The sequence below is a fragment of the Rhinolophus hipposideros genome (genome assembly GCF_964194185.1).
Source record: "Rhinolophus hipposideros genome assembly, chromosome: 17".
Classification (NCBI taxonomy): domain Eukaryota; kingdom Metazoa; phylum Chordata; class Mammalia; order Chiroptera; family Rhinolophidae; genus Rhinolophus; species Rhinolophus hipposideros.
The window spans coordinates 36,872,603-36,896,622 of NC_138063.1; the positions used below are offsets into that span (position 1 = coordinate 36,872,603).

Below are 24,020 nucleotides of genomic sequence, written 5' to 3' on the forward strand. Positions count from 1 at the left end.
ATGTTGGGAGGTTTCACAAATGACAACCAGTGGACACTGGAATCCTTTGAACCATGGTTGGTGGTTCAATAGAGCAATGGTAGCAAGAGGGAGCAGGGCTGGTTGTCTCCACAGGCTGTCAGCTCATTAGATTAGAGATTAAAACTGACAACTGTTGGAGCTGGTTGTGAAAAAAGTGTAAGTGGCTACTTAAAAATTCCATGTCAGTTTTCTCTTGATCATTCTTGGATTCTTGGCCCATATTATCCACTGTGTACCAGGCCTGTCTTCCCAACTCACTGCTGCTGCTGATATACCATCACAATTGGCTAATCTCTGTCTCTGTCTCTGTCTCTGTCTCTCTCTCTCTCTCTCTCTCTCTCTCTCTCTCTCTCCCCCCCCCCTACTCACACCCCCCCCCCCCGACCCAGACAAGGTGCAGCACCTCTTAGGCTCAGTAGGTTTCACATTCCAGGACTGTGAGGACTCTCTGAATTCCCAAATTGGCTTCTTAAGTTTTAGAGATTTGCTGTGGGCTAGTTTCTTCGGCATCACAGATGGTTCTGATCTCTCAAAGAAGATACCTGATACCAACCTTGATGGTTTGTGGGGCGTGTCTGAAAGCTGGATTCTATGTCACTTTAAAGTCACAGTTCATACACTATGGGTCTGTTTATACAAAGCCCATTGCTATATTTTATTTAGCTAGCAGAGAATAAAAATAGAAAAAATTCACATAAATTCTGGATCACTCAGTTTGGATCAATCTCAAAAAAATGTAAAGATCTAGCAAGATGGCCTGCATTCTGACATGACAATTGTTGGAAACTAAAGGTTTCCTCTTTAAGGCAAGCATGTTCCAGTAATTGTATTTTTTTTTCTATTTTTCATACCAGCTTTATTGATTTATGTTACCAGCCTATCCTTATAGATACCTGATTTTGCAGACTCTGATTCAATTATATAATAATTACTAGGTTTTAGAGTAACAAAAATAAATTTCTGTGAGGATAACACACTACAGTGCTCTGAAACTATGAGATTTTCTCTAGTACTAGTTTAAAAAAATAAGAGAGTCACAACTATATTTAGCCAGATATATTAGTTAAAATAGGCTCGCTGCTATAACCAACTATAAAATTTCAGTGACCTAAGCCTAGTTGAAATGTATTTCTTGCTTACTTTGCAGTAATTGAGTTTCAGGTCATGGAAATTTGAGGTGGAGAGGGATGATCTGCTCTACTCCACACAGTCATTGAGGGACCCGGAGAGCTAATGGCTCCCCCATCTTCCCCATGTGGCTTCCAAGGTCACCCTAGACATTCATACTTGCAATCACTAGATGACAGAAGGGAAAGGAGGATGATCTGTTGGAGATTTTTATGGACCAGGCCTTAAAATGACACGTATCTCTTCCACTCCTGCCTATAAAGAAGAACCAGCCGGAAGTCTCTAACCTGCCCTGGTTATGGACTTGATTTAGAGAATGTTTCCTGAGGATCTATGAGAACAATGTTTATCCTACTGACAGGAGGTTATTAGATCCCATGCATCCTTCTGACCCATCCCGATATGCCAGAGGAAGTAGGTCCCTGGACATAGAAGAGATACAGGAGGTGCAGCAGCTCATAAACACGGGACACTGTATGGGCAGTCAGTACGGGCAGAAACAGTCTGTAAGACTCACCCAAAACCAGGAGGGCGTCCGTCCTTCCCTTACATGGAGAACAAGCCAGAACTTCCTGGGATGCTGGAGTCTTCTTGAGTAGGGCCAAACCCAAAAGGCTGGGATATAATTGCTGTCCGAGTGTCAATTGGCTTTTTTAAATGAGATATTTTTATGTTATTTATGGAAATTAGTCTGAGTATTTCAGTAGATGGACCCCCAGAATCTCTGTGACACAGAAAGCACCTTCATTCAGCAGAGTTTAGGTGTCTGAGATGCAGTAAGACCCCTAGTTCCTATGCCAAGATTTGAGGAATGGGGACTCTTAGGGTTGATGATTTAATTTCTCCTCTCTTTGTCTTTCCACTTTGCATTTTAAAACTGCAGTAGGATTGAGCTACCTGTACATCTTACCTGTGCCATGTCATTTCACACTTAGTCCATGGTCTTCACCTGCCGAACTATTTCACCACCACGATTTATTTCAAGACATCTTCTCTTGGAGTTTCAGGTTCAAACAAGTGTCTCTTCTCTATGCTCCCACAGGAACCTGTTTCTACCTGTATTTTGAGCTCTATGTCCTGATCTTAAACCCTGTGAACACCAGGCTTGCCATATTTATTTTGTATTCCAGTATCTAGGATCGTTCACACCTGGCAGGGACTCACAAAATGGGTTTGCATGAGGCCCTCTTCCTCAATCTCTTAGTTTGTAAGTCTTTCTACAGGATTAATTGAACCTATACACCCCTGACAACTTCACTTTCATTCTTTGACATTTCTGATGTCTTCAGGAAATGATAGCATTCATCAGTGCTAGTGCTACGCTCTTAGTTTGCATGTCTCTTAATAAAATCTTCCCAACAGCTCTATATAGTGTAATCCTGCTGTTCGTCCAGTTTTCAAACCCACGTCCGTTTGACTTGGGAGGCCAAGCTCTGCTGCATTGTTCTGGAGGTCATATGATAGATGTGTTCTTTAGTATTGTTATTCTACAGCGGGCAGGCATGACTGGACAGGACTAGGGAGGCTGAGCACTTACCCACAGCCTAGTTGAAGACCACTAGTAATCGGGCTTGTGAACAATCAAAGGGTAAGATCCAATTAATTGATTAAATGCAGCTTGCAAAATTGAGCACATTTAGGCATTAATAAAGTTCAAATCTGGAGAAGCAATCTGAGTGAGCAGCCAAATTATTGTTTTATTAAATATCAAGTATACAATCTAGGCAGCTGGAACTAAAATCTAAAACCCAAGCTGATTACTTAGACGGAGGCATGGGGTACAGGTACAAGAAAGCCCTATGCAGCCAAACCAGCCACTTGCCTGAGTCAAGGGATCTCTGCTTGAGCCAGGGGTCACTGGGGACTTCCTGCCAGTCTCAGGAACCAGCCCCATTGTGAGCAACCAAGCCCCACTGTCTGACTCAGCAGAGAATGAAGCTGTCTAATTTAACCATGGTATTTTTGATTCTTTGAAATAATTGTTTTACAAAATCATTCTGCTGTATCAGCAAACTAACAGATGGCTGAATCTGGATATAACTGTGAAGACCACTTGCAACATTTTTATTGTTGGCTAAAGCACACTCTATTAATTATGTTCCCAAGTTATTCATCCATTCATACCCACCTGCAAACACTCATACATATTAGTTATTGAAAGCGTGACATTGATTTCACAAGAGGAAAGTTTCACCGGGGATTGGGTTAGCACATTGTCATCTCCATTTTACATGCTGGTCTCAAAACATTTGTGGCCAGGTGACACACATTAGTCGACTACAGAACTGACCTATTCCCTACTGGGTATTAAATATTTTTAATTGGCACATTATTTGCGCATGACTCTTTATGGCTATTCCTGTCACTTCATGTGAATGAACACAATGTTTTGTGAAATTCATTTTAATATTTATTCTTCTCAACTAATCATAAGTTTACTACATTTAGTTTTATAAGAATGGAAAGTGTCAATATCCCAGTAATAAACTGATAAAGATTTGCATACCGAGTATGTGTTAGCAGCAAGCCAAAACAAAAAAAAAAAAACAAAAAAGCTAAGCTACTAAGTGGTATGTTCCTTAGTTCTACCAGCTGGCCAAATCCACGAATAAAGTTTTATAAATAATGAGACACAGCTATGAGCCATGCCCATTGTTTACACATTATTTATGGCTATTTTTTTTTGAAACGGCAGCAGAGTTGAGATATTATGACAGAAACTGTATGGCCACAAAAGCCTAAAATATTTACTATCTGGCCCTTACAGAAAAAGTTTGTTGACCCTTGCTATGGATTTTAATCCATTCATGGAGTGTTTATTAGCTTTTTTGTCCAAAGGTTGAGTGCTCCGGAGGTTAGCATAGGAAATTTACCTAATCTGTCCAAGGTCGCCCAGTTAGATGTGGTGGAGCCAGAATTTGCCTTAAGGCACTATGATTTCAGATTCCATCTTTTTAAATCATAGCACTATGCTTTCTTTGCTATATTGAGTTTATGTGTAAGTTTATCTTAAAACAGAGAATACATCTCTTCAGACAATTTTAAAAATATGTGACGTAAACTAGTAAAGGATTCTAATTCTCTGTTATTGTATTACCAACCAAATATTGCCATTTATTTATTACTTATTTTTAGGTTTCCTCCAAGATAGAATAATAGGTCATGGTATTCAGAATGACTTTGATCTTGTCTGAGTGGTGACATTTTAATTTTTGGTAAAGAGAACTTGGAACTTGGAATTGAAGAATGTGGAACTAAAGATGCATTTAGAAGGCTATACTTTTTGTCTCCTAAGACAAGCAGTGCTTGGAAGGGTTAGGAAATGTGCTCGTCTTTATAGGGCTATAACTGAATTGCATGGAAAGAATGGGAAATGACAAGCATTGGATAAAAAATTTCAAACTTCACGAGAAACATCATCTTTTTGAAGCCCTGTTTCTCTGCTAGATTGTGAAGGTTCTATGCAGCCATATCCTCACTTCTTCCAGCAGCATCTTTCACAGCTGCTGACACCTGCACATTGTATATTTTTGTAATAGTTTATATATTAAGTTTTCATTATTTTTAATTGTGTTCTTTTGAAAGACATTAGACTAAAAGCTCTATGAGGTCAGTAACTGAGTCCATGACCCAAGAGACTCTTCAGAAAATATTTGCTGAAACAAATCTAATTGAATTATATTTGCTGCATTTTTCCAAAAGACACGCCGTAATTTTATAATGGGAAATACGGTGTGATAAAATTTCAGCAGTGCCAGTTTCTGAAGCAGAACCATAATTTTGCAACAAAGAATGAAAATTCAGCTCATTCATAATTCTGGAAACAGAATTGTAAAAGAATTGTAAAAGGAGCTGTGACAGGGCAGCATTATCAGTGATCCATGGGAACAGAAACAATGAATATGTTTAATGGGGACTCTGCAACCTCCCTTGTAGGAAGTAGAAAGCTGGTTATCCGGTGAGATTAGAATGCAGTATATGAAAACAGAAACTGGAGTATCTTCATCTGTATATTTAAGTCCCCAAGTTATTTTAACTTTGCTAGGTTTATTATTCAAACCAAAAATGCTTTTAGTCAATCTTTTGTTTTGGGGGACTTTTAATAATCCATAAAATCTAGTTAGCTTTTCACATCATTTCATGTGCGTGAATAGTCACCGTCATAACTGTATTTCTCTGGGGAAGAAAAATCAGGTCGTAATGTAATTTACATAAAGCTTGCAAGGGTATTTGAGTTACTTGTCAGAAGTCCGATGGTACTGTGTTGACATCTTATCACTATTTTATTCAATTATTTTAATGCCAGGAGCTACAGAGGGTGAGGTAATAATGTTCTCTTCTACCTTCCATTGCTTTTCTATGTCTGTCTGAAGAGTTTCTTGCCTATGCTATAGTCAGCTTTTTTCCAGATAACTTTTTTTCTTTTGGAATTTTGTCTATTTACTTTCATGTTAGTATTTTTGTTTTTCTCAGTCACTCATTCTGGAAATGTTAAAAATGTTTTGCATATCTAAGTGGGAATTCTAAAGTTGCTTGCCTTAGCTACTATAAAAGAAAAATTTCCACTTGTATCAGACCTTGCCTAAGAGACAGCAAACTGGCTATCACTGGGTTGGGTTTCATCACTACCTCTCCTCATTGAAGCTAATGTAATGATGGACCAGGAACTTTGAATGCCCTCCCCCTCCCCACATGCCAGATCCTGTTAGACCTTCCTGACTAAAATCAGTGAGTTTTGTTTTAACCAGCTGTACACAGACTAGAATGCTAGGTCCCTGTCCCTAATTAGCATAACCACCTGAACTCCCTTTCTAGCACTTAAAACCCCTCACACTTCCTCCCTCAGTAAACTTTTTGGTGCATTTCTTAATGACCTTGGCAACAAGATGCAGGTTTTTGGTTTCTTTATTTTGCTTTTCTGGTGGTTTCTGTTTTATCTTTCCACACTACTTCACTGAATCCTTGACCTTGGGCAAATCATTAACCTCTCTGAGCTGCAGTAAGCAGTGGAATGGAACACTTGGAAGGATTTTTGCTTCGAGTTCAGTTGACCCTTGAACAACACAGAGGCCAATGGGGTGGTTAGGGGCACTGACCCATCCGCTATAACATTTTAATGCCCCAGAACTTAACCACTAATAGCCTACTGTTGACCAGAAGCCCTACTGATAACATAAACAATAGCTTAACATATTTTGTATGTTACATGTATTATATACTGTATGCTTACAATAAAGTAACCTGAAGAAAAGAAAATGTTATTAAGAAAATCATAAGGAAGGGAAAATACATTTATGGTATTTATTGAAAAAAATCCGCATATTAGTGGACCCATGCAGTTCAAAGCCATGTTGTGCAAGGCTCAACTGTATATGGAATATCACATGAGAAAGCACCTAATGTAATTCCTGACAGATGATGGGCACGAGGTAAAGGTCGGTTTCTTTCTTTCCCAATCTCAGCTGAAAATGACATTGAGCACCCAATGGGCATTCTTTAAATATTTGTGGAGCTGTGAATTAATATTTTCATCCCTCTTTAAAACAGACTTAATTGCACAGTTTTATAGATAACTACCAGCAATGTAGCTTTCTGAAATTTTTCCTGGGATTCCAGAATTTCAATTTACACTAGTACAGCATTTCATTTTATTTTTTTTTACCATTTTATTTTATTTTACTCTATTTTACCATAATTAAACACCTTAATGTAGATTTGTGATATCGTTTTTCTGGACCAATTATAAATCATTGCAAGTCAGTGAAACTTAACAAGAAAAGCAAGAATCAGAACTTTAGTTGCTACCTAACTTCTTAATAACTCTCCCAGACTATCACCCTCGAGATATTTTCAATCATAGACAAAAAAAAAAAAAAAAAAAAAAAAAAAAAAAAGTGTTTCCCACTACTTGCAATGTTAATATTCCAAAAACTCTAATTTCATAATTTCATACCTACTTCCAATGGTTGTTGCCATATAACACATATTCCAAACATTATTTAAAACAAGATTTTCTTTGGCCTTCGTTTGAAAATAATTTCTTCGGTAAGTTAACATTGTAAATGTTGACAATCAAAAGGGAATTTTCAGATCCACTTTTTCTCTAGAGAATTTTAGGAACCAAATAAAGATTTCCTTTTGGATTGTTTTCTTTATAATCTTCAGAAGGCCATGAACCCAATGACCTTGAGAATGTTTGTAGACTCTGTAATTCTCTTTATAATTCTCATCCTACATGTTGTAATTTGTGTGTTTAAGTAAAGCATTATGAGACTGTAAAGATGTATAATTTAGAAGGTTTGCAGAGAGTGACCCTTTATCAAAAGGCTTAAAATTGGACCCTCATGTTAGGACCTCTGCCATATCACACCGACGGACGTGAACTAAGAAGTCCATTTCTGAGACCTGAGCACATTCCTACCGGCTTCCTGCCACTATCAGATTTTTATACCCCGTATTTGTAATAGATAAAGAGAAACCATCACAGATAAACTTTAAGCCATGCCTTTTAACCCAGTTTCTAGCTTCCTATAAATCAGTGGTTTTCTGCCCCTTTTTTAGATACCAGCATAGCTGAGGAACATGTCGTATTTCCATTACTATGGGGCACTCACCGTGACAATGAGTCTCAGCAACAGGACCATGGGTCTTGATTCCCTCCCTCCCCGTTGTGAATGACTACTATGGCATTTAATGTGATCCAAGGCACATTTCTTGAATTGGTTGTTCTTTTGAACATCTGGCATGAATACCATCACTGAGACTTTATTCAACACCTTTTTTAATGAGCACTTTCTATGGGCCTGATGTATTGATGGTGGAAAAAACTGAGCAGGACCACAGATATTTTTGAATCTATTCCTGCTCTCTGGTTCTTAAGGTAGTAGGAAAAGGGTATCAAAAGAAAGATTTAAAAAAACTTATAAACATACACACACACACACACACACACACACACACACACAAGTGAAGCAGGCCAGGTAGAAATGCTGTTGTTGTCTGAGAGAGATAGCTCCTATCAGCTCTAACAAATTATTATGTCAGACTATAAGCTCTGTTTTGCCAGATATTCCTGTTTTCAGGTGAAATGTTGGCAACTTTCTAGAAAAATTTTAAAACACTGCTAACCAACCAAAATGTATTTGTGTTTGTAACACAAACACAAGAAATCAGGATAGACAGGAAATCAGGATAGACAGGTTCTTTCCAGGGAAAGATGAGCATAAGCAGAGCCTGCTTGTCTCCTTTGTCTGTGGTTATGCCAAAGAAAGTCCTCTGCATTCTTATCCTCAATTATTAGATACTGAGGACTATTGATGAATATGTCCCCAGGTGAAAAACAATACTTAAACATAAGATTCAATGACTTAATATCATGTAATTCAGAGTTCTAATAAAACATTTTACACCCCTCAGTATAAAAATATATATTAACTCTTCATTATACCTATAATCTGTTTCTCCCTTTTTATAAAAAGCTTTGATAATTATCAGAAGGCACACTTACTTACAGTTTACGCTTACTCTGTTATGCTTACTAGTTAAGTAATTAAACGTGGCCTGGAAAAACATGCTTCTTAGTGTATAAGCATTCAAACAAACTTCTCTAAATAAACCTCTCGTTTTATTGGGTAGAATATTTTAACATTTCAAAGGTTTTCACATCTGTGATATCATTGTATGCCTTTAACATATTCTGTAAATAACTCATAAATCCTAGAAAATTTTAAATGAGCATATGTGTGCAAAATCAAGATGTTTTCACTCAATTTCTGTATGGATGATATGAAATAGTCTGTCCTGACAAGAGAAAACAGTATCCTCATGCTTTTGTTCATGCTATTGATTCTTCCAGAACTATCCTCTCTTAGCCCATGTAGTGTCCAAGATTTAAATGTAATGTTGCTTTTCCCACTCTGAGCATATCAAACTGCAGTATACCAGTGTACATACCACACTGGCTTATCCTACTCTGTGTACCTGCCTCACCTCCCATATCACCTGTACACTGCTGAGAGGGGCTTTTCCTCAGTGCCTTCCTTCACCAGTTAGGTTAGCTGAATCTCTTGGTAAGGAGTTGGTTAGGGGGATGTTGTCTGGAGCCCAGAGTTAAATTTTGGGTCGACGTTTTGAAGTCAGACACACCCGGTTTTGATTCCCATCCTAACATAGACTGGCTGTGTGACCTTGGGCAAGTTATTTAACCCCTCCGAATCTGTTTCTCCTCTAAACAGATGATAATGAAACACGCTTCACAGGCTTGTTAGAACATATTAGTGAGCAGACCTTATTAAGAGGCTGGTATAATGCCTGATACATAGTGGGTGTGAATGTCAGTGACCTTTCTCCTCTTCGTCCCCTTTGTTATTTTAATCATTCCTCACATTCCTGTCTCTCAACACTCATCTGTCTAGTTTATTTCTCACGAAATCCAACCGTATAGCTCAGACCTGACTCACTCTCCTAATGTGCAAAGAGCTAGACTTTGAAGTCTAATACATTTGCAGTCAGTCTGTCTCCATGTCTTAGTAGATCTGGGATCATGGGCTAGTTACTTGGGTTATTTGAGACTCAGTTTCCTCAACTCATAAATGGAGATAATAAAACTTAACATCACACAGTGTTGCTCAGAGCATTAAATGAGCGAACATACGTAAAGCACCTAGAAGATTGCCAGAACCTGGTAAATATTCAAGCAATGAATAAATAAATCAAAACCACTACAGAGATACTACCAACAGTTTTAAGCTGGTTTTAGACAAAGACAAAGCCTGCATTATAAAGAGTAGCAGGAAATCTGTAAATGTCACCATTAAATTGGAGAATTTTCCTCAAGCTGGGGATGTGACATTTTTACATCACCAGAATTTAGGGGTTTGAAAACAACAAAATATTTGCCCAAACCTAGAATTTTGATGCATTTGCACATGACAGTTTCTTCATGAATTCCTGCCTTGCTGGCTGGTGAGAAAACTGAAAGCAATAGTGAGGGCCCATTCTCTTCCCAGAGCATTCTTCTTCACAAGTTCCACTCTGCCTCCTGAAAGTGAACAGGCTGCTTTCTGAGTTGTCCCACAGGGCAGCACTGGAGGGGAATCAGCTCTCCCTGGCTTGGCACTGTGGGGCCAAAGGTTGGCACACTGTTTCTGTAAAAGGCCATGTAGTAAGGCTTTGTGGGCCTCACACAGTCTCTGTGGCATGTTCTTCTTTGTTATTATTTTTGTTTTAAATAACCCTTTAAACATACAGAAGCCAGTCTTTTAGAAAAATAGGAAATAGGTCAGACTGGGCCTACAAACCATCGTTTGCCGACACTAGACCCCTGAAGGGAGAGGGGAATGAAGAGTGGCTTTGAAACTGTGATGAACTAAAGCCTCCCTTTAAGGAAAAAGAAAACATACCCACATCAAATTTTTTAAAGTATATACTGAAAACATCGTACTTCTTGGGGCTCTTGGCTGTGTTTGAAAGTTAAATTAACAAAGACTTTAGCAGGAGAAAAGCGTACACATTTTAAAGTACGTATGTTTGCATGTACACGGAACCTTCACAAGAGAATGAAGACCCAAAGAAGTGACCAGGCAGGAAGTTTTTATACCTTTTAGACAAACAAATAATAAAATTGTGAAGTTGACAAATCAAAGGAGTTTGAGGTAGGGGTGATAAATTAAAAGGTGAAGAAGTAACTAGGAAAATTAGGGTTAGTTTGACAGAGTTTGTTTGTGCAGATTTCTTGGCCCCAAATGCCATCTCTGGTGATAAGAATGTCTTCCCTCCTCCTGGTACTAGGCGGGGACCTTTCACATGCGAGTGTTATGACCCCTTTCAGGGTAGAAGTGTGAAGCAGGGGAAGGTCACAGTGACCTTCATGTTTCTGCCATTTTTTTAAAAATGTGCTTCAACTTATGATATTTAATATGCCAAGCTGCCATACTTTATGGTAGTGTGTCCTGAACCCCATCAATGTGTAGTATTGCCTTTGCTTCTATGGTACACAACCATATTTTCTAATCAGTTTTTTAGACAGTTTACAGTAGGACCTCATGTCACTGCTGTTTTCCATTGGGAACTGATGAGGAACATAGTAAAACAGATGGAGCACAGACTGTAGAAATGAAAAGCACAGAAGAAAGAGCAGTGTGAAAGAAATATTTAATCATAACATGAAAAACTCATAGTGGCAACTTTTCCATTATGTTAAATTTCGCTCATTTCTATGCATTCTGGGTATGTGTTCAAACACAAAGGTTTTCCGTCTTTTATGCACATCTACCATGGGCGTTTGGTTTTGTCTTTGGCAGGACTATGACTTGAGCCAGCTCCAGCAGCCTGATACTGTGGAACCTGATGCGATCAAACCTGTAGGAATCCGACGAATGGATGAGAGACCCATTCACGCCGAGCCCCAGTACCCAGTTCGATCTGCAGCCCCTCACCCTGGGGACATCGGGGATTTCATTAATGAGGTACAAAGAGATCCTCTTTATAAGGATGTTTACTTCATGCTAAATGTTATCTCTATGTAGACCACAGATTGCTTGGACTAAAGCTATGTAGTTCATTAAAACACCCTTGTTTTTCTTACATTTATCTTTATGTATAAGCAAATGTGGCTTCAGTGGCAGAGAACAGATTTAATTGCTTTGATCAGCCAAAAAGAGATCTATCAATCAATAGTCTGCATTTGTAAATGATGTTTGTGTACATTATCAGTATTAGCCTCACTACCTCCAAAAAGATGTTTTCCCTAGATTATAATAAATAGACTAATAATATGAATAGTGTATTCTAATTTAATTCATCAGCACTGACGAATGTAATAATAGTTCACTTCATTTTCCTCCCACTATACATTTTGAATCCACAAATGGTGAGAGTTCAGTGCCTACCCATGACTAAAGAGTTCCATCAAATGAGATTAGTAGGAAGAGCAGCTAAATTAAATATTATGTAAGTGATTTAAATACTTGTCTAGTTGAGGAGTTTTAAGAGCTTCTGTGAGAGGCAGCTAATTCTCTGTTGAATATAACAGATACGATTTTCACTGTCAAAATTATTATGGCATTCTTTTAGTTCATTACTGACCAAGAATTCTGCTACATTTAACACTTAAAAGTTTTGAAGTAAAATGATTGATGCTGTTCTTTTTTATCACGTCTATCATTTTACTGCAATTCTTCTTTTGAATTTTTATTTACAAGAGAGCGAGACATATTGATGTTGATTACAAATGTATGGCAGGACTCATATTCTCTGGCCATGTCCTCCCGCTCTGTATCTCCAAGATCAGAATTGCTCTCAGTTCGTTACAAAGTGGAATGCATCTGTCATATATGTCACCTTCAGTCATATGTTGATAAGGCTCTTATTTCCTGGGTTTTCTTGAAATAGTTGTATAGTATGTATATGTAATCGATCTACTTGGGTTTTTATATGCACTTAACAGTTTAGAAAAAAAAGTTTTGAATAAAAGTTAGAATATATATCTTTACAACTATTTATTACTGTCTGTTCCTAAAAGACATACTATTTCTGAACGTATGTGTTCACTTACATTAAATAGGTAATAATAGGTTAATTTGTAGTAGACGTGATTTAAAAGCAGATGGAAGGCAAAAACAATAGAGAACCACTTTTTTATCTACAAAAATATGCCCTGACATTTCCATTGTACTACATACAGGCCTGGTGATGGGCATGTGCAGGAATTTTTATATATGACTAGATGGTTTTGAATATGTAAGAGTGCCTGATGATTTTACTCTAATTTTTGTCATCATGAGAACTTTTTTCAGTTACTCTTGTAGTTGTCAGGTTTCAAGATATAATGAATCCTCTGAATGTAGGTGTGGAAACTCGACTTTTTAAAAGCAAGAATTCTAACTTCAGTATAATTCAACAAATACTTAACTGAATGTTTCTGCCTGTCCCTGAAGTTGCCGTGTTCCGTGGGATTCCATCCCATCCATGACACGCTGCAGTCTCACTGATAAACTTCAAGCACTACTTGGCACTGACAAGGCTCTATGTAATCTGATTCCTGCCCTCTTTCCCCTGCATGCCCTTTGTGCTGCAGCCCCCTGGAACTATTTACAGATCCTCAAAAGTATCCCAGTTTTCCCCGTAACGTAACTGCAAAGCGCTTGCATCTTTGACCATCAATGAGACCCCGTGTAGTCTTCAGACTCAGTTCAGACATCCCCTTCTCTGTGCAGCCTTCTCTGGTGCTTCTGGGTACAGTCACAGAAGTTCTCATAGCCTCCACTGGCTATGAGACTGGGCTATAACTGTCCATCTTTCTCTTTCCCATGTGAGTATGTGCATTCTTTTCAACATCTCTTGTTCATTTTTGGGTAGTCTAAACATCTAGGTTGTTGCCTAGCCCTTAGGTTTTGTTTTAAGGAACTGAGTCCTGTGGCAGGTATGTGAAACAGCAAGCTATGAGCACCACCCCATTTGCAGTCGATCAGAATCCATTCGGACCCAAGTCTGGAGCCTGTCACTCTACTGGTGCCGATTACATTCAGAAAATGAGAATATTGGTTGTTCCAAGTTGTGTTTCTATGTGTGTACGTATGTGTTTGTGTCTATGCGTGTGTTCAGTCATCTTTTTTTTTTAATTGGGACTGGATTTTCTTCAATAGGTAAAGAAGCATATCTAGTTAATAAGCTGCAGTGACCCAACCTTTCTAATGCCACAGAAGAAAGGTTTACAGCAGAAATTTCCATTTGGAATTTCTTTTCCCTAGAAATAGTGCCCAAGCACAGAGCCTAAAAAATGCCTCGAGACCATAATGAATACATGTCAATACTTACCTGAAAAACGTTGTGCCAGACAACTGACTTGCAGATTAACTTCTAGAATACAGTCAATTCACCATTTGAAGATTATCTGCATTTGTCAAAAATGGCTCATTGTGAAATCATACTGAGCTTACTTTAGAATCATTCATTCAGCAAACAACTATTCAATGTCTGTGTGTACATAACTGTGCTGATGATACATAGATAAGAAAATAAATTAGACCTAGATTCTGTTTGTGTGTTACCTACTTTGCTGTTAGCATGGTCTTTGTACCAGGCAGACATTCTGATACCTGAAGCCTTACTTTGCCAGGTATAGGAGGCCCATTGGGTCTGGTACTTGACATTCCAGTTTCATCTCAGGCCCCTCCCCAACCTGCATCTTACCGGCCAGCAACAGACCTGTACTTGTACTTCCCAAACTCAGCTTCCATGTCAGTTTCTGTTCCCATGCTGTTCTTTCTGTAAGGAATGCCCTTCACCCTTTTTCTAGATGTTCTTTCATGAAGTCTTTCCCAATCCAAAAAGGGTCAGGTACACAGAGTGTGGGGTAGGTACCATCCAGTGGCTTCCCATCTTACCCAGGATTCACCTCCCTCCAGAACTCCCATCCCAATGTTCCCTTCTGCCTCCCCTTTGAGCCTTCCCATGGTCCAGGGGAAGAGGTGTGTATCCCTGAGGTTCAGTGAAGAACACATTGGTTTGGTGAATACATGAATGGATGACAAGATCACGTTTGGAAATCACTCCTCAAATGGTGACTGAACCTGTGACATTGAATGTGATTATAAGAGAGAGAAACATGCAAAAGAAGGGGGACCAAGCATCTCTACCTAGAAATGCCCTACATTTGATACAGGAAGAAAGTCCAGGGAGGTTCAAGTGTCCCAGAAAACAACTAAAAAGAAGGTCCAGTGATGTGATGGTCAGTTCTGTGGGAAAACTGAGAGGGATGAAACTGTCAAAAGGTCTAAGTCAGAAATAACATTCAAACACACCACATAGATTCTTCCATCTAAGACGCCCATTAAGACTTCTTCAATATCTTTCCATAACTGAACAGATAGCAATTAATATGTGTAAAGTTTTAAAACAGTTGAAGGTACCTAGAAAGAACTGGAGCACATTTTATAAATACATTTAAAATGCAAACAGATTTCTTTATCTCCAAGTCTTATTTAATTTAACATAGTACCGAATGTTCCAAAGTAAGAATAATACAGTGGTGATTATAATTGGAGTGTTTTTTATAGCTGTAAGGAATAGGTTAGCTCATGAGAACATTTTCTAGTTTGTTTATTTAAATAATAAATGAATTTTGCCTCAAATCTCAAAGAAATGGTAACATTTCTAGTCTGGTAGATAAAGTAAAACAATCACACATTTTTAAATATCAGCTTGAGAATTTCACTCTATTTTGAAGTCTTTAAACATGACCTTCAGAGGGTGATAAGTTGAAACAAATTTATTTAATCTCAGCTCAACCATAGATATTAATATACCTTCAATAACTTTACTAATTCTATATATTTCTGTATCTCAGAAGTATAAAAACCAAGGACATACTTCTGATAAAAGGCTGACTTTTGATAAATATCATTTTAAAACTTACGGAAGGTACTTCTTGAATAACTTACTTGAAATTACTAAATTTAAAACTTTTACCTTTTTCTCCCATTAATTCAGTTTAATTTGTCCTCTTTAAAATATCTCCATCCCCGCTTATCGGAATTGGGTGTTTGGGTTCAAATCCAGTTGCCTCACCAGATAGCTCTTAACTTTGTACAAGGTCAAGATCCTTGGATTTAATCTGTTGGATTTCCAGTTTTCTTATATATAAAATGAGGATAATAATAGAACTTCCTGTTAAGATTGCATTGAGGACTGAATGAGATAATCCATGTAAAAGTGCTTGATATCATGCCTATCACATAGTAAAATCTCTTAATTATTATCAGTATCATATTCATTATTATTGTCAGTTTCTTTTCAGGAGTTAAAACTTTCTGTCCTCTAATTGTAAATAAAACAAATTAAAACCCCTCCCCCCAAAATTGCTTTAAATAAAATTCCCAGAAAAAGACTTTGTAATGTTGATGTCGATAAGTCACAGAATTCCACTGTAATGTAAACATGGTATACGTTTATGTCCACGTATATTTTAAACCTAGATCCTAGCTGCATCTGAAAGGAGTCAATATAAATATGAAGAAGAAGCTGAGGTAAAACACTAAGTTACCTGGTAGAATGCCTGCTGGATGTCAGGCGCTGTGTTGGATGGCAGGATTTGAACTTAATACAAATAACTTCTGCTGAAAGAGATTACATTCTAGTGTAACCAAAATACAGCAATGAAAGTACAGGGGACCAAAGAGACCACAGGAATTACTCCTAGTCATGGCGGAGGGAAAAAATCCACGCAGCAGAAGTGACATTTTTTAATAGGCTTTACAAGGTGAATGGAAATTAATCAAATGAAAAAATATGAGCGGGGACTTTTCAAACAAAGGGAGTCACATTTCAGCTAGCGGGAAGTATGCCCATAAGCACATGACACTTTTAAGTCTGAGGAATTTTGGTGACTAAATGAGCTGTGGTTCCTGGAGTTGAAAACAGCTGGAACAGAAAAGGTCGGGGAACAGTCTAGGTTTACTGAATGCTCCTCCAAAGACTTTTGACTTTATCCTGTAGGTTTCCCAAACATCAGCTATGTGAGTAATGCCTTCTAGTTTGTTCCCTATCTGCAAACTTTGTTTATATTTGCTTAAACTTTTCATCAATTTTAACTTAATTTTTTAATAAAGGGAACTGTTTTCAAGTGCCTGTGCACCAATTAAAAATCATGTTGCGTACACTCAGGGCAACTCCTCCCTTACTTGGGAAATACTGCTGTAAGGAACAGAGAGCAATCAGAGGGTTTTACTTGGGGGAATGACATTAATGTGTGTGAGAGAAACCAGCAGCAGTTTGTAGGAAAGAAGCAGGAATGGTACTGAGGACAGGAGAGCAGTTAGAGGGGCCTTTGCTGTGGTCCTGGGAGGATATAATGAGGACCTGAACTAAGGCAGTGGCATTGAGACAACAGAACACAATGTGAGGGAATCAGTAGGACCTTTTTCGTCTTAAATCCCTCATATGTTCCTTCACTAAAGAATGTGGGTTTTTGTAGTCCCTATAAAAGCATGTCTGCACCCATAAAGCATAGGATCAGAAGTCTATAAATACAAGCCCAGCAAGAATTCAGCCAGAGCCACAGCTCTTTCATTTTACAGAGGCACCTCAAACTATAGAAAATAGTTCAGATATATCCAGAGTTCAAGATCTGTCTCTCCAGGAAAGGTGAAACGAGCACATGCTCTTCTCGATTTAGTCATCTTTGGTGGGGAGAGAGAACACATGCAGTTAGTTTGTAAATGTGGCAATAGTGTATTGCACATCATGTGAAAAGGTGTCCACACCTAAGAATAAAGGAATCCATAAGTGTGCACCAGAAGGTGCTGTGGCCCGCCGGATTTCTTCTGTATATTCATCCACTCTGGTGGCATGTCTGTCATGGTCAGCTCCTCAGGTCTTGACCATGATCGTTTTAGAACTACCAAAATGGTACCCAGAATTTATATAGCAGTTTATCCACGAGTCCTGTTTTATTCTTAAATAAAAATAATGGCTGCTATCCAAGTGGAAGGGACCTAAAGTCCGACAGCCTAGAAAGATGACTGAGCTAAGCATTCTTGAAAAGTTCAGTGGTTATTTTTTTGCCCTTTTGTAATTGTTAAAAGCTAAGACTGTGTGATGCTCTTTAATAGAGCATGGTGATTTCTGATGGACTTCATGGTGTTAACCTGTTTTTTAAAAAAATAAAACATAGATTCAGTAACTACCAGGATGATCAGAAAGCCAAAGCAGGAGCTAACATTTTTTTTGTTTTAAAGAAACAAATATTGTTGAGAATCTGAGTAGTGAGTATAGGAGTAGATTATCCACCAGTGTTATATTTATTTTAAGGAACGGAAGTAAGTGGCTCAGACACTTGATGAAGAGTCTCTGGAACTTTAACACACCAGTGAATACCAGACAGTTTCTAGTGTTTATTCCTAAGTCACAGTATACACAGGCCATTGCTTTTCTCTCCACTGAATCCAGACACACTTGGTTCCCTGCCATTGACTCTTTAGAGCTAATTTTAGTCTCAACCCTTCCATATTTCCAGTTTGGTGCTGACACCTTAAGGATTGGCCAGGGCTCTGCATGTATTTCCACTTAAAATTTGAATTGTGATAAAGCAGATGACCTGAGCACAGTGACCTTGGCTGTTGCTGCTGTTGTCTGTATTATAAAGCAGCTTTCCCTTAGGTCATAGTGAAAACATATTTGTCTCCAGAGACCTATTTTACTTCCCAGGAATTTCCTTGATTTTTCTTGATTTTCTTCAGATCTTTCTTGGGTCCAGTTCCTGTGTAGACCCAAGTTAGACAGTGTTGAACTAAAGCAATCACCAGTAGCTTACGTTTGCAGTGGCCAGATTTTTCAGGGAAAAGGAAAGAGGGGCACATGCTGACATACGACTACAAACTCCAGGAGGGCAGGCATGGAACCTAGCTTATCAATAGCTGTGTCCCCACCCTCAGCAGAATACAGTACACTATAGGTACTCGACAAATATGTCTTGAATTGAATAAATAAGTGCAAACTCAATGAATAAAGGTGTATTCTTTGGCTTTTACTAACTACGGTGACAGTAACTAACAACTCCAAAGTATTGTTGGCTTACAATAACAAAGGCTTATTTCTTTCTCAGGTTATACAGTAACTGTAGGCCTGCATAGGCTTGGTTCCTAATGTCTTACATATTTCAGGATCCAGGCAGAATGAAAACTCCCATCTGACTCCCATCTGGGGCAGGCCATTCTCCTGGCCAATGGTGAAAGGAGAGGGATCTGGTGGAAACATGTTAGACTTGTTAAACCTGTTAAAGACTCTGTTCCATACTGCTGCTTACATTTCATTTAGCAGATGCCGGTCCTGTATCTAAACCTGATGGCGGGTTGGGGAAGTAAACACTGGCTTCAGAGATGCACTTGTGGTCGTGTGGGCATGTGATCCTACTACGGGGAAAAGAGAGTGAATCATTGAGGGCAGTAACACAATCTACCACAGAAAGGAATTACAAATTTCAAGAAATGGTAGTTTGTGGTCCTCAGTCTTAACAGAATTGCCCTGTAGTTTATTCTATAAATATGATAAAGAAAATCCTATCTAAAATTATTTTTTATATATTGAAGTAGTTTGCTGAAGATTTGCTTTATTTTATTTTCATAGGCATTTCTGTGTTACAAGTAGTATAATCTGATGTGAGGAAAAGTGGTGTTTAATTAATTGGTTAGGATTGTTGTTAAGCCAGATTTGAGGATAGGAAAATTGGTGGTATGTACTTTTCTCTCTTGTTTTTGATTGATGTCAAGTACCTTCCATTACATTTCTTAAATTATGTCTTCACATTTTGTTTTTTAATTCCAAAGCAGGAAATTTTTCTCTAAACTTAAAAGAGTTTGGTTTTGTTTTGTTTTCTTAACTGATATTCACTGAGCTTTAACAATGAATGGTGAGAACTTGGGACCCTTTATTCCGTTTGGTCTTCGAAATGATCTTAATGTTATTACAGTTGCAAATGAGGAAAAGAAACTTTAGAATTTAGCTAAAGTTTCACAGCTAATATCCTGTTGGGCTGAGGTATCAACCCAGAGTCTAATTTCTTCACACTATAAATAATGACACTAGCCATAATTTTTATGCTCTTTTTCCCTTTCCCCTCTGTAAACTTGAAAGAATAAATAGATGAGCACATACTGATTAAAAAATAAAAACCATAAATATGTCCTCATAAAATACATGTGGATTGGAAGGATCGATCTAAAGTAGGATAGTCCGTGATATCTTGAATAAGTGAGACCACCATAAGCCCACCAGCATTTAGAAGTTTTGTAGAGTATAATTATGAATTAACTGCAGATATATGAATTATATACTAAAATGCATATTTTTACAAAAGTTAAGTTTATAGATCATTTTATTGGTTTTTATTTTAAAAAATCTTTGTCATTATTTTAGATTGTCAGAATTCTCTCCCCTCTTCTAATATCTATACTATGTATAGATATTGGAGCATGACTTTTCTAGGGCGGCCTTTGGGAACTAGAAGTCACTGTATTTTTAAAAAATAATACCTGATCACAATTTATCAATCAATTTCATAGTTTGTGTTTTGTTAAAAACATAAATTATTTAATGAGTAACTTTCCTTATATTGTAATCACACCTGGCCTTGTCTTCATTCTTCCTTTGATAGCCTTCCAAATTTAGGTCAACTACAATGCCACTTCCTCCTTGAACTCCGAGATCTCAGTGCTAGTCTGAATTTTTTTTGTTTTCAGCATCCTGAGGATGTTTGCCTAGACTTTCACACTACGGTAATACCTGTTATGCTAGAGTGTAAGCTTGTAGAGGGAAAGAACCTTAGGACATTCATGTGTGTCCCTCTCTTTGCCTCGCATATAATTTTTGTTCTATCTGTTCATTGTCAAAATTCTTTGACTCTCACCCTGGTTAAATTAGGGTCCACGTGTCACATGATTTCATAGCCTTCTGTATTATCTCATGCAACTTATTTCACCAGTAATTACCCACTCAAAACTGGTCTTGCCCAATGCACTATTACACAGATGCGTTACCAGACTTGAAGATTCTCCCTTCTCAACTTCAAGCTGTTGGCCATTCATTTTTGCCGTATGATAAACACATTCTCCAATCAACCACCTCCCGTTGCATGTTTGGGCCTTACTGAGCTAGACATTGTGGGGGTCTTTGTTTGAAAAAGCAAGACATAAGTCAGTTTTTGTCTAACTTTGAAACATGATGATGGAAAATATTGTGGTCTATAGGTGGAAACCTACAAATAAGCAGTGGATACCATGGGACCACGAAGATCTGCCTGTGGATTTGCCAGTTATAACACTCTCTTCTTTCTTTCTTTGTCATTCCGAATTGTAGGGCCTTAAAGCTGCTGACAACGATCCCACAGCTCCACCATATGACTCCCTGTTAGTCTTTGACTATGAAGGCAGTGGCTCCACCGCCGGGTCCTTGAGCTCCCTTAATTCCTCAAGTAGTGGTGGCGAGCAGGACTACGACTATCTGAATGACTGGGGGCCACGCTTCAAGAAACTCGCTGACATGTATGGTGGAGGTGATGACTGAACTTCAGGGTGAACTTGGTTTTTGGACAAGGACAAACAATTGCAACTGATATTCCCAAAAAGCATTCAGAAGCTAGGCTTTAACTTTGTAGTCTACTAGCACAGTGCTTGCTGGAGGCTTGGGCATAGGCTGCAAACCAATTTGGGCTCAGAGGGAATATCAGTGATCCAATACTGTTTGGAAAAACACTGAGCTCAGTTACACTTGAATTTTACAGTACAGAAGCACTGGGATTTTATGTGCCTTTTTGTACCTTTTTCAGATTGGAATTAGTTTTATGTTTAAGGCTTTAATGGTACTGATTTCTGAAATGATAAGTAAAAGACAAAATATTTTGTGGCAGGAGCAGTAAGTTAAACCATGATATGCTTCAACATGCTTTTGTTACATTGCATTAGCTTTTATTAAAATACAGAATTAAACAAACAAACAAAAAACTCATGGAGCGATTTTATTATCTTGGGGGATGAGACCATGAGATTGGAAAATGTACATTACTTCTAGTTTTAGACTTTAGATTTTTTTTTTCACTAAAATCTTAAAACTTACGCAGCTGGTTGCAAATAAAGGGAGTTTTCATACCACCGATTTGTAGCAAAATTTGAATTTTTTCATAAACTAGAATGTTAGACACATTTTGGTCTTAATCCATGTACACTTTTTTATTTACTGTATTTTTTCCACTTCACTGTAAAAATGGTATGTGTACATAATGTTTTATTGGCATAGTCTATGGAGAAGTGAAGAAACTTCAGAACATGTGTATGTATTATTTGGACAATGGATTCAGGTTTTTGCATGTTTATATCTTTCGTTATGGATAAAGTATTTACAAACAAAGTGACATTTGATTCAATTGTTGAGCTGTAGTTAGAATACTCAATTTTTAATTTTTTTTAATTTTTTTTTTATTTTTTATTTTCTTTTTTTTGTTTGTTTGTTTGGGGAGGGAGAAAGTTCTTAGCACAAATGTTTTACATAATTTGTACCAAAAAAAAAAAAAAAAAAAGAAGAAAGAAAAGAAAAGGGGTGGCCTGACACTGGTGGCACTACCAAGTGTGTGTTTTTAAAAAAAAAGTGAAAAAAAAAAGCTTTTAAACTGGAGAGAGTTCTGACAACAGCTTTGCCTCTGTATTGTGTACCAGAATATAAATGATACACCTCTGACCCCAGCGTTCTGAATAAAATGCTAATTTTGGATCTGGTGACTGGTTTGAACTTTTTTTTCTACTTGAGCTGCTTTGAATGTTGCAAAAATCCCAAGTATTGGAGTTTGGTTGGGAACAACAGCACAAAAATGTGTATTTGTGCTTGCGCTATTCACCATTGAGCCCTTAGTCTGACAGTCGTGTCCAATGAGCATACGAGAGAATCATGGTGGATCTTCTCATTCTCATACTGTGACACAGGAATAGACTATACTGATCATGGTATGCAAATCACATCCTTAACTTCAGTGAACTTTGTGTGATTCTTAATATAATGTATGCTTTAATTCTTTTCTCCTCAAGCTTATGGTTATACTAACTGTAATGGGACCTTTCCCCTTAGCACACCAGCAAAAGGAATACCTCAGTAAAAAGTTACAGGACTGGCCCAGGAATGTGCAGTGGACAGCTGGTGTTCTCAGGCAATTTGTTGAAGCCATTGTTTTATATACTTAGTGAAATATATACTTGGGTTTGACTGACTTCCATTCATTGATTCGACCCCTTTTTCCCAACTTTATTGAGGTATAATTGATCAATAAAAGTGTAGATATTTAAGGTATACAATGTGATGATTTGATACATATATACATTATGAAGTGATTTCCACAATCAAGTTAATTAATATATCCACCATCTCACGTAGTTACCTTTATGTATGTGTATGGTGATGACACTTAAGTATACATATAGTATTGGCCTGATGTCGATGGTCACAGAAGAATAATAAGGGAAACAATCTTACTAAATTTTGTGAAATTGTTCATGTGTCTTACTATGATTCATAAGTGAATTTTAAGAGACCTGAAGAAATTCTCACTGAATTTTTCTCTGCTTCACAGTCATTATCACACTATATATTCTTATACTGTACAGTTTTGAAAACATTTATACAATATACCTCCTCTAATTAACTCCATGCGTTTTTGTTTAATATAAAGATTATTTTATATTAGGAAAATTTACTTTTTTATTGATTCACTGTGTGAGCAGCACTGTTATGTTACTTTTCTAATAATTAAATGCTAGAGCTTGCTTCTGGGAATTTCCATAATGAAACTTACTAAATTTGCTAATTGGAGTAGTCTTTTCTAAAATGGATTCTTAGACTGCACCTCTATGTTGCTGTACATCCAAATGATACCTGAACTGTCTTTTTAAATTCAAAACATTGCAACGTTTAAACCTTGTACCATGTAGGTAAACAAACACTGTTCCAATTATTTTCTTATGGTTGATGTACAGTAACAGACTATATCTAATATATACTCGTATATATAAACTGTAAGCATTAAAATAAGCATTCTATATATACACAATCAGTAAATGTAAATATTAATATTTTTCAAAACTTACCTTTTTTTGAGAAATTAGTACATGACTGTTTCTTTTGTGAAAGCACTTTCACACACACACAAAAAAAAAACAGGAAACTAATAAAAAGTGGAAGCCCATGCCTGCTATAGGAGGAACTTCTGATAGCTGTTTGTGTAATTTCTAGTCTTTTCCAATAAGCATTTTTACACATACCACATTTCTATAAAGATTTTATTTTGTTTTCATAAAAGTGAGATTACATGTGATATATTTTCTGTAAGTTGCCTA

The 24,020-nt window shown here is 37.4% G+C and overlaps 1 protein-coding gene across 1 annotated transcript in view; it reads left to right on the forward strand.

Moving 5' to 3' along the window:
- CDH2 (cadherin 2) overlaps nt 1–22,407 on the forward strand; it is a 210,401-nt gene extending 187,994 nt beyond the window's left edge. Inside the window, exons 15-16 of the mRNA XM_081078176.1 lie at nt 11,451–11,615; nt 21,001–22,407. Of these exons, the coding sequence (XP_080934302.1) occupies nt 11,451–11,615; nt 21,001–21,207 (372 nt within the window). The 3' untranslated portion in view covers nt 21,208–22,407. The remainder of the gene's footprint in view (nt 1–11,450; nt 11,616–21,000) is intronic.
- The last annotated feature ends 1,613 nt before the right edge of the window (nt 22,408–24,020 follow it).